We start from the raw sequence: 11,498 nt of genomic DNA, 5'->3' as shown, positions 1-11,498 counted from the left end.
GATGCAATACGTGTGAAGTGCAATAAAACAAGGTATGCCTGCAGCGCCTCTTACCCCCAATTATTTCAGGATAATAATAGCTAGTAGGGCCCATAATAAGGATAACCTAACAAGAACAAAACTCTTGTTTTCACCTGACCCTAAACTCTTCCCTTTTCAAATAGTGGAATACTTTAAAAGTTGCCGAAGTAGCTTCCTTCAGCGTGAAATCGCCCCTAAAAAACTACAAATCCCATTAAGCAGCAGTCGCAGCACAGTAAGTACTCCTCCCTTCTCAGAGTGCCGCAGAGCTCCGCCCTAAACCCAATCTGGGCTTGCAAATTATGGCGGAACAGTTTGCCAGGACCTGCAGTTCTTTCCACACTCTTTATCCTCTTCCGCGCAGTCACTGGGGCATTCTGTTCGCCCTTTGGCCCTGAAACCCGGCTCGGCCTCTGATGCTCCCCTCCCCCACCTCACTCAATCCTCTGGAGGCAAACATCCAGCCGTCACGTGGAGAGCGCCGGATCTTCGACTGGTCGCTGAGACTTGGAAGGTAGTACATAGGCCTTGCGAGCTTCCGTCATTTGGGTCAAAGGTGCGGGTTTAAGTGCTTCCGTCACTTCTTGGCGACGCAGGTAGGATAAAGCGCCGGGAAGAGGCGGCGGAGCAAGGGCTGAGGAGGCGATTGAGGCCGGACGCGGCGGTCGACTGAGCAGCCAGAAGCAGGTCAGTCCTGGTTTCCACGGAGTGGCGGGGGTGGAGTGTGAGGGAGAGTATTACCTTTTACAGGTTTGCCTGTTAACCCTCTTCAGTTACTTTAGCTACGGGACAAACATTCCGCTCTCTTCAGAGGGAGGCGATAGTAGGACGTTTGTGTGTGTGGCGAGGAGGTGGAATCGGAATAAATGGGGTGGAGGGGACCGCTGTGGGTTGGGGAGTGGGGTGTGCGGCTTGGGTATTAGAGGAGGCGGGGAACGCAGTCCTATCTATGGGTGAAAGAGTGCGAGGCGCGGGTGCGCCATGTGTTACATCCATGTGCGGCGGGTGCTCCGGGGTTCTGTGAGCTTGATGTCCTCTCTCCCAGCCCCTGACGTCCTCGTGCTCCCTCCGTTCGGCGCCACCTTCGGTCGACTAGGGACAGGGATTTGCTCTTCTCAGCTTTCGGCGACTGTATGCGTTGCTCTGCATGGTGCGTTGGGATTAGCGCTGGCAAGGCTGTTGCGTACTTAGATAATGGCGCGGGGGACGGGGCCGCGGTGCGTTTCTGTTTCCCAGTCCTTTACTCTCTGCCACCACGCGGATGGTGGACGGCGGTGGCGGAACTGGTAGGGCTGCTTGGTTCCGGGACCTGGGCTCTTAGCGTCACTGACAAGGCTACATTCGGGGCTTAGGATACGGAGGTGACGCCGAAGTACCTCTGTCCAACCTAATTGGGGAGCATCATCGTGCAATAACTTGTCTTTCTAACTCCTTTAAAACCAAACCAAAACAAAACGGAACACCTTTTCCTTTCCTTTGGTTTGTGCTTTAGCGCCTCCCATACTTTTGGTCTCTCAATCCGGTAGACACGCTGGAACGTTCCCCTTGTCTTACTTTACTTACATCAAGGGCATTTCATTGTTTCTCTGGTGACAGGAAAACCTAGATCTGCTTCAGATTGTAAAAATCCCACTTCTCCTGGGCTGAGTTTGTAGAATCAGGAAGTTTTCCACAACGATTGGGCTGCATACAGTTATATACGGTTTCCAGAGCCCTAGAGTTGCGAATTGCAGGGAAAGGGCTTGGTATAGTGGACATTTTTTTTTTCTTTTTCCGTTCATTTAAACTTTTTGAAGCGTTCATTCCTGTTTGAACCTATGAAATAATATTTTTCTAACATGTTTCCTGAACTTCAAAAATCGCAGTTACATTTGAGCGAAGTGTCAAGAATTAGTTTTTCTCGACCTGTTTCTGAGGTGAGGTATTTTCTTGTGTCTCTGTATGAAGGTGTTAGTATTTCACAGCTTCTTTTTTCCTTTCTCTCTCCTTGTATTCTGAAAGAAAGATCCAGTTCTTAAAGGATTGTGGGGAAAAAACTGGGTACATAGTACTGTAGAGATTCAAAGTTATCACTTTCACTACTTTCCCCAAGGACAACTCTGATTTAAAAAACAAAAAAAGCAGCACTGCAGTTCAGGATATTCCAACAAAGAAGATAAATCTTACTTTATAGACAAAAATAAGAGGTTGTGGGGGGGTTGAATGAAAGTCTGTTGCAGAAAAGTGAGAGTTCAGGGTGATGATAATTTCTCACTGGCTGAGTTGTTGAAGTAGTCGATTTCTTGTAGGGGATGCACTGTACCTTTTTTTCCCTTTTGGCACCTTTTGGTAGTTGAGGATTTTTTCCTATTGATGATTCTTCTGTTGGGATCTGTAATTGATAATTTCTCCTATGTAGTTACTTCTACTGTTGTTCTTCATTTCTTTGTATGGCTTTTGAGTTAATTTGTAATGTCATTTTATTTTTGTCTGAAGGACTTCCTTTGTGTGTTGTTTTGTTTTGTTTTGTTTTTTTACACGGCAGGTCTACTAATAAAGGATTCCCTCAGCTTTTGTGTATTTGGGAATGTTTTAATGTCTTCTCCTTCATTTTGAAAGATAGTCTTTGAGTTTATCATACTTAAGAGTTTCCTCATTACTTAACTCATTGGATGTGTAGACTAATGGTTTTCATCAAATGAGAGAAGATTTTTCTCATTTCTTTGAATATTCTTCCAGCCTCCTTCTCTCCTCTTCTGTGACTTCCATTATGTGTATGCTAGTGTCCTACAAGTCTCAAGTTCTGTTGATTTTTATTCCTTTTCCTTTCTGTTTCTCAGATTGTATTTTCAGTTGACCTAGCTTCTAGTTTGCTGATTATTCTCCCTGCTAGATTCAGTTGTCATATTTTTCAGCTCTGAATTTTTGTTTGGTTCATTTAAAAAATAATTTCTACCTTTTTATTGATGGCTGATTCTTAATTTCTTTTATTCGCATGACTTGCCTATAGTTCATTTCTTCTTTGCATGACTTGTGATTTTTTTTGTTGGCAACTGAATGTTTTGAGTATTATAATGTGACTGTCAAACAAAAACAAATCCTGATTTAGATAACAAGAAACCTTATTCAGAGGCACTCCTGCAATACGGAGAACACTCTGATTTCAGAAATCTGAAAATGTCTTAAAATCAGAGAATGGTTTTTATTGAGACGGGTAAACAGGTTAATAGAAACTTTTTAAGGGGAAATCGAGCAAGCAAAGGAGAGTGAGCAGACAGCATAATTGGCATGGTTGATGGGAGATGAGTCTCAGCCGATTCTTGGATCCTTGGGATGAGTTGTTACTTGGGGCACGCTCTGCATTTGAGTGCTTGATATTGGTGGGTAAGCCAGTATCCAGGGGTTTATGCGAAGAGAGAAGCCTGACTGAAGTCTGGTTAAGACAAGACAGTAAGAAATGTGCAATTGTGAACCCTATACTCTGGAAATCAGATTCTCCCCACATCCCTAGGGTTTGTTGTTGCTGATTGTTATGGGTTGTAAATTTTGCTTAGTAATTCTGTGGTAAGCTGTTTTATAAAGATTGTATTCTTTGTCCTGCATGGTCTCTGAAGTCTTCTGTGGTAGCTTAGAGGTCAGTCAGGAATTTAAAAGAGATTTCCTTGAAATCCTGGAGCAACAAAAATAACAAAAACTAAACTCCACGTCTTTGCAAATTGATTTTGTTTAGGCAGCACCTTTAACACTTAGGTAAGCCCAGCCTTAGCATGTACTTCCTTCTTGCACAGAGCCAGATACAAAAATGTAGGGTCTTCTGAGGTCTTTTCTGGCATGTATGTTGCCCTGGACATGCATGTAGGCTTTGAGATTCCCTGATATACCTGGGGCCAATCCAAAGCCCTTATTCTTCCATGTTTCTTCTTTACCACCCTCCTTCTTTTGGGGCTTTTCAGTCTGTCTGCTACTTGCCTTGTCATTTTGTCCTTAGCCCACGTAGCTGTGGCTGTTATTTCAACATTCCACACCAAGAAGCTGCAACAACCCTGAGAAAATTTTGAGGCTGGCAAAACAGGACGATATTCTTGAGCTCCCTTTGGGGGTCTGCCATATAGGTCAAAGCCCACTATCAGAACTTTTAAGAACAAGGTCTCTTATCCATCTGGCACCAGCGAGCCACACCAGATATGCTAGCTCCTTCCAGGGTCGGATTTAGGGGGTTGTAGGCAGGTAAAATAAAAAGTTACAATATTCCTTAAGTAAACTGCAGCAGCTTCTTTCCTGGTTAAGGATTCCTCTGGTTGTTGGTTTTGACTGTTTCCCAGAGTTTCCAAAAAGTTGATTTGGACAGTTTTTGTCACCGTAATCATTGTTTTCATGTAGAAGTGGGAGTTTAGAGGTTGCTACCTCACCATTTTCTTTATTTAATTTTTCTCTTTAAATTTAAGTATAGTCAATGTACAATATTACATAAGTTTCAGGTGTATAACATGGTGATTCACGATTTTTCAAGGTTATACTCCATTTACAGTTACAAAATATTGGCTATATTCCCTGTGTTGCACAATATATTCTTGTAGGTTATTTTATACAAAGTAGTTTGTACCTCTTAATCCTCTACCCCTATGTTGTTTCTCCCCTTTTCCCTCTCCACAGTGGTAATCACTAATTTGTTCTCTAAATCTGTGAGTCTGCTTCTTTGTTTGTTTTATTCACTAGTTTTATTTTTTAGATGCCACATGTAAGTGATAATCATACAGTATTTGTGTTTCTGTCTGACTTAATTTCACAAAGAATAACGTCCTCCAAGTTCATCCATGTTGTTGAAAATGGCAAAATTTCATTTGTTTTTGTGTCTGAGTAGTATTCCTTTGTGCGTATGTGTGGGGTGGGGGGAACATCTTTATCCATTCATCTCCTGATGGACACTTGGGTTGCTTTAGTATTTTGGTAATTGTAAATAGTGCTATGAAGATTGGGGTGCATGTATATTTTTGAATTAGTGTTTTCATGTTTTCGGATATATACTCAGTAGTGGAACTGCTGGGACATATGGTAGTTCTATTTTTAGTTTGTTGAGAAACCGCTATACAATTTTCTATAGTGACCGCACCAATTTACATTTTACCAACAGTGCAGGAGAGGGTCACTTTTCTCCACACCCTCACCAACACTTACTATTTCTGTTCTTTTTGATGATAGCCATTCTGACAGGTATGAGGTGATAATCTCATTGTGGTTTTGATTTGCATTTCCCTGGCAATTAGTGATGTTGAGGATCTTTTCATGTGCCTCTTGGCCGTCTGTATGTCTTTGGGAAATGTCTATTTATGTCTTCTGGCCATCTTTTAATTGGGTTGTTTGTTTTTTATGTTGAGTTGTATGAGCTGTTCATATATTTTGGATATTAACCAAAATGTCAGTCATATAATTTGCAAAACTTTTTCCCATCGGGTAGGTTGTCATTTTGCCTGTATTTTCTTCTAAGAATTTTATGGTTTCCAGCCTTACATTTAGGTCTTTAATCCATTTTGAATTTATTTTTGCATATGATGTTAGAAAATGTTCTAATTTCATTCTTTCACATATAGCTATCCAGTTTTCCCAGCACCAGTCTTTTCTCCATTTTATATTCTTGCCCCCTTTGTCACAGATTAATACTTTATCAATTTCAGTGATGTCCCTCTCCAGGTATGAGCTTACTTTTATAAAGTAGTGGTATCTGGATAAATAATGCCTCTTATTTAAAAATTAAAACTTGTTTAAATGACATAGTTCCTAGAGAGTGACTTTCATTTATAATTAATACATAATTAATTGATAGGGCATATGACAGACCTTACTTCATAGACAGTTGTTTATGTAAAATAAGATTTATACTAATGACCCAAATAAACTTTCTTGCCTCCTTTTCCTTCCTTCCTTTACCTTCCCTCCTTCCAATTCCCTTTTCTTTGCTGTTAATGTGATTATGAGTCACTTTCAGATAATACAATGAATGTAGTAGTATTTGATGTACCTAAAGTGTTAAACAAATTTAATATAGTATTGAGTATCAGCTATGTTTAACTTTTCCCATTTGTGCAGTTTTCAGAGAGAAAAAGTATTAGATAAGCTTTAAGTTCCATTCAGACCTAGGGATTCTATTTTTATAATTCAGTCCACTTCCTAGTTAAATTTACTTATTTATTTAATGAATTTCTGTAAATTCTTTGACTTGATGGAAAAGATTTACCAAATGACCTATGCTGTCTCCATGTGCTACTGAGCAAGTTTCATTAATATTTGTTGTTTTGGGCTTCCCTGGTGGCGCGGTTGTTGAGAGTCCGCCTGCCAATGCAGGGAACACGGGTTCGTGCCCCGGTCCGGGAAGATCCCACATTCTGCAGAGTGGCTAGGCCCGTGAGCCATGGCCGCTGAGCCTGTGCGTCCGGAGCCTGTGCTCCGCAACGAGAGAGGCCACAACAGTGAGAGGCCCGCGTACTGCAAAAAAACAAACAAATATTTGTTGTTTTGAGGTTGATTTGAATCCCATGTAATATTTCCAAAATATCTCCCAGCTGACCCTCACTCTCCCCAGTGTTTGCCCTTTAATCTGCCATATCTAATATTTACTTGCTAAGATGATACTTTATTTCCTGCTCCTATAGTACAGAGCAGTTTGGTGGGGTATAGTTCGTAGAAGTTATGCCAGTAATTTAAAAGATAATTTCTTCTTTAAGAATTGAAGTGTGGACCATGTTAATGTGATAATGTGTGTGTGGTAGATAAAATAATGGCCGCCCCCAAATACGCTCATGTCCTAATCTCTGAAACCTGTGAATATGTTTATCCTATCTGATTAAGTATGATCTTGCAATGAAGAGATTGTCCTGGATTATCCTGGTGGATTCAGTGTAATCACAAGGTTTCTTATAATAGAAAAACAGAAGGGTCAGAATCAGAAGAGATGTAATGATGGAAACAGAGATTAGAGACAGAGAGATCTGAAGATGTTATGCTGCAGACCCTGAAGATGGAGAAGGGGGTGATAAGCTAATGCAGGCAGGTGGCCTCTGAACTTGGAAAAGGCACGGGAATAATTCTTCCTTAGAACCTCCAGAGGTAACACAGCCCTGCTGATCCATTTTGGACTTCTGACCTCCAGAACTGTAAGATAATAAATGTGAATTTTTAATCCATTTTTAGGTTTGTGGTAATTTGTTATAAGAGTAGTAGGAAATGTCACAAATTATTATGAAAGTCCTGTTGTGGGCCAGCAATTTATAGCCTTATCTACTCTTAAACTCTGTAAGGTAGGTTAGATAAACTATGAGATTAACTTCTCCCCATGGCCACGTGGGAGGTGGTAAGTGGTGTATTCAAAGATTAGGCCCTTTTGACTCCAAAGCTGTTACCCATCTCATATATCTCATGCCCTTTTAAACACAGCTGTTGAGGATAATAAATGTCAAAAATAAGCTTCTTGTTGGATATGAGCAAAAACTGGTGCCAAGTAAAAATTACTGAGGACTCCAATGTGGAATTTTAAGCCCAATCAGTGAACTATTTCTGATGTGTTATGTTAAAACCTTTTTTTTTTTTTTTTTTTTAATGCTTTAAGTGAATCATGTACCTTCCAGTCATTTTGTAAAGCACTGTGATTTGCAAAATATTGATTCATGAGTTGCATAGATTTTTCAAATGTTATAAAATATTTTTAAAAATCACATTTGTTAATATTATCACCAGTCTCATCTCAAAAGTCTTTAAGTGCTGGGAAGCTGCCAGAGTCATAGTGGCAGGTTGGAATTTTCCAAAATCCTAATTTTCATTTGAACATATGAATATTATCATTGCAACAGATACTGTCAGTTGTTTATCCTGAAGGACTTATTTATTTTCTAGAAAATGTGTGGCAGACTTATCATTAAAACAAATAATGTCAGTTGCTTTATCTTGACAGACATTTTCTGAAAAATGTCTGGCAGATACCCAAATTTGAATATGTAATCATAGCAGCAAGGAACTATGAAGGGTCAGAGATTTTAATTTACTTGCAAACTCATAATTTTCCCATAACTATGGATACTGGGAGAAATCTGGAGACAAAGGATACTTTTTTACAGTAGCATTTACTAGCGTCCACTTTTGCACCTGATTCCTGAGTCTTTGTTCCTACAGGGTGATATAAAGAGAACTAGATGATATTTGCATTACAAAAAAGAAATCCTAAGTTTAGGGGTATTAAATATTTTATAATGGGCAGTGTGGTAGGCAGAATAGTGGCTGCTCAAAGCTGTTCATGTCTTAAACAGGGTCCTGTGAATTGTTTTATTGGTTATAAGGATTTGCATAGATTAGGACTTTCTGGCATTACCCTGGATTATCATGGTATGCACAATGAAATCTTAAGTGTCCTTAGAAATGAAAGAGGAAGATAAAGGTCAGATCCAGAGAGGTGGCATTTTGCATGACTTGCCTTGCCTTTACTAGCTTTGAATATGGAGGAAAGGATCATGATCCAAGGAATGCAGTCAGCCCCTAGAAGTCAGAAAAGGCAAAGCTCTGTTCTCTCAGGGAGCCTCCAGAAGGAATGTAAGGTAAATAAATGAGCGGTATTTTATTACAACAGCAACTGGAAACATATAGGGAGTAAGCAAACCTGCCCATTGCTGATGAAGTAGACATCATTTCTATTTTTTTCCAAGGCTCTTTGCTGTATGAGCATCCTTGAACAGATAGTTTGAAACAAAGACAGTCACTACCTCTGTTCACAAGAGAAACAGAAACACTGTCATGGCTTCTGTTGAGTTTTTCCTTGAGTGTGCAAGTTCATTGGCTACACTGTTAAATTTGAACAAAATAGGCTAGGACCACATCTGTTCAGTTTATCTTATAGAATACTAGGAGCAGGACTCCAATCCTAAGGAAGAGCCCAAAACTTAGGATTGACTTCAGAGTCCCAGACCTAACCAAATGAACAAGTTCCATAGACCATCAGAGTCTACCATCTGGCTTCCTTAAGGCTGTGTGTTGACCTTCCCACTTAGCCTGAGTCACCAATTCAGTTGCAGCAGGATATATTCATGAATGGCCCATAAGAAAAAAGTCTAGGGCAATTTTGCCATAACTAATAACTGTGGCCAGACAGTTTGAGACGCACTTGAATGCAGTCCACTGATCATTTCAGCTAAAGTTGTGGAGAGATTTCATACTACCTTTTATTAGTGAATGGCTCACATTGAGAGGATAACTACCTGCAGTGTGGCCCTAAGCCAGAAGTCAGTTGCCCCTCTGGTGAGTTTCTCCAAGGAACCAAAAGTAGCCTCATTTTGGAGAGCACTTTGCAGTTGTCCAAAGGCTGCATGACTACTGACTATGTTTCCTGAAACAGTTGGTCTGTTATGACCTCCCCTTAATGTGGGAAACAGTGTTTTCTAGAGAGATACAAGTTAATTCCTGGCTTCCATGTGAGAAAGGGCATACTTGGTACCTCTGGCAAGAAAGGGTTGATTCTGATTGATTATGTAAGTCCTCAAATGGGACTTACATTAGTGTTTCCAAGTGGGCACAGATTTAAAGTGCTTTACAGCATGTCTCCCTAGCCAGTTACTAACCCTAGCATTTCCAGGTGAAAAACTGAATCACATCCTTCTTTTTAAAAGGCCTGCCGAAGGCCACACAGTCCTACCATCTGGCTCTGATACCAGCTCGATGACATTTGTCTACCCCTGACTTACCGATGGCTAGAGAAATGAGGGTGAGGGAGACATTCAGTGATGACAGTTAAGTGTTTTGCTTAGGAAATACAGTAGCTGGGACATTCCTGCTGTTTCTTTTTGAATGACAATCAAATTGAACTCTCTGGCTGGAAGGCAGATTCAACACTCTTAAATACAAGAGGCTGGCAACAATTTGGGAGAGCCACAGTAGGACACCTATTTTTATGAGGAAGACTCCAGGGGCAGTTTTTAAACACGTGGGATGATTAATGTTGTTAGATTTGTTAACAAAGGCTGTATTTCCAGTAGATATAATTTCAGTTTTTGTCCAATCAGTTATCACCTACTCATGACAGTCCTTTGGCCCACAAAGGCCAGGTACTAGAGGAGTGAGGAGATTTTTGTAAGCCTTGCAGAGATCCATTATGCCCACCTCTTTGACTTGCAAAGGTCACCATAGGGAGGCTCCATAGGCAGTGTATTCAGGCAGTGGTAATTATCCACTGGGTACACTGATAGAACCATTTGAGTCTCACAAGAGAATCCAGGTAGCTGAAACCAAGTTTGAATCCTCTAGGTGCCAGTTTGGACTAGAGCGTGCCACTTGGGCTGACATGGTTATGCTATTGGCAGAAAGAAAAAAGCAGTAGCCTAAGAATGGCTAAGTTTCTTTGAATTTCCTTGACATTTAGTGCTGAATTTTTAAAATGGGTTTGTATAACCCAGCACCCAATTTGTCCTGATCCTTAGCAAGGAAGAGACTGAGAGGGGGTTGTCCCTCTCTGGGAACAGCTCATTCAGTGGCCCAACTTGCCTTTCCACAGTTTGTAGAAAAGGTGAAAATGAGGGGGTTAATATCAGGATTATTTTCTGAATCAGTTTTTGAAAAGCAGACCTAATGCTCAATAATTCCAAATGCCTGTGGATGACAGGGAGTTTGGATGGGAATGGTGGAGGTACATTGACTACTTTTAATTTTGTGGTAGAATGTGTACCATTTTCAGACTGCATATTGAGAAAGCTGACCACATGACAGATCAGTTCAAAGGCTACAATGATGTGGCCAGAGTCGGCTGATTGGTGTGGACCATCAATCCCATGACCTGAAATGGTGGTCAACTATGGGACACCCAGGACGAATAGACCTGAGAAGTTTTAAAGGTTGGATGCACTCAGACTTCCAGAATGAGGAGAATCAGTGCCCTGTGTGTCATGGCCTTCCCAATCTGGAGACAACTGGATCATCTTTCAGCATGTGTCACAAGGTAGCCACTGCAAAAAAAAAAAAAAAGACTCCTTTACTTGGTGCTTCTGTGAGGGTAGACACACAGCTATAATCAGAGCAAAGACTGCAGTCCAGATAGCAATCATACCCATCTTGAGCGTACCCAATGATCAAAGCAGTGTAGGCTTGATCAGTAGCTTGATTTCACTCAGCATACGTGTCTGTGTGAATAAACCATATGATTCTTGTAGTAGTCATGATTTATTTCTCCAGTTTGTGGTACTTCTATCTGCCAGTCTTTGTGTTCCCAGTGAATTTAAGCTTCCTGCCACATCCTGGAAGGAATCTGGAGATGAGACAGCGAGGTTAAGAAGTAAAGTGAGGATTTATTTAAGCAAGAATATGCCCTCAGGGAGAGCAGGCAGTTAGGTGAGGAGCTGCTGCCCTGGGTTCCATTGGCAAGCCAGTTATGAGGGGCATACAATGGAAGGGGTGGCATACTCATTGGGGAAGCAGGAGTTTGGGGGTCGTACTCCCCTACAGAACAGATGGAACAGTGGGTGACTTGGATA

General features: G+C 40.9%; 1 protein-coding gene across 5 annotated transcripts in view; it reads left to right on the top strand.

Moving 5' to 3' along the window:
• The first annotated feature begins 498 nt into the window (after positions 1-498).
• LOC132482931 (gamma-taxilin-like) overlaps positions 499-11,498 on the top strand; it is a 53,160-nt gene continuing 42,160 nt past the window's right edge. For 3 of the 5 annotated variants that reach the window (XM_060088190.1, XM_060088191.1, XM_060088188.1), the window contains exons 1-2: positions 568-708; positions 10,738-10,966. In XM_060088190.1, the coding sequence (XP_059944173.1) occupies positions 10,823-10,966 (144 nt within the window). In that variant the 5' untranslated portion in view covers positions 568-708; positions 10,738-10,822. Of the gene's footprint in view, positions 536-567; positions 709-10,737; positions 10,967-11,498 lie in introns of those variants that run through there. The other 2 variants (XM_060088189.1, XM_060088192.1) reach the window with 2 other exon arrangements.

This window comes from Mesoplodon densirostris (genome assembly GCF_025265405.1).
Source record: "Mesoplodon densirostris isolate mMesDen1 chromosome Y unlocalized genomic scaffold, mMesDen1 primary haplotype SUPER_Y_unloc_1, whole genome shotgun sequence".
NCBI classification, from domain to species: domain Eukaryota; kingdom Metazoa; phylum Chordata; class Mammalia; order Artiodactyla; family Ziphiidae; genus Mesoplodon; species Mesoplodon densirostris.
Note: the sequence above shows the minus strand (reverse complement) of the source record. Positions and strands in the feature narration are given on the sequence as shown.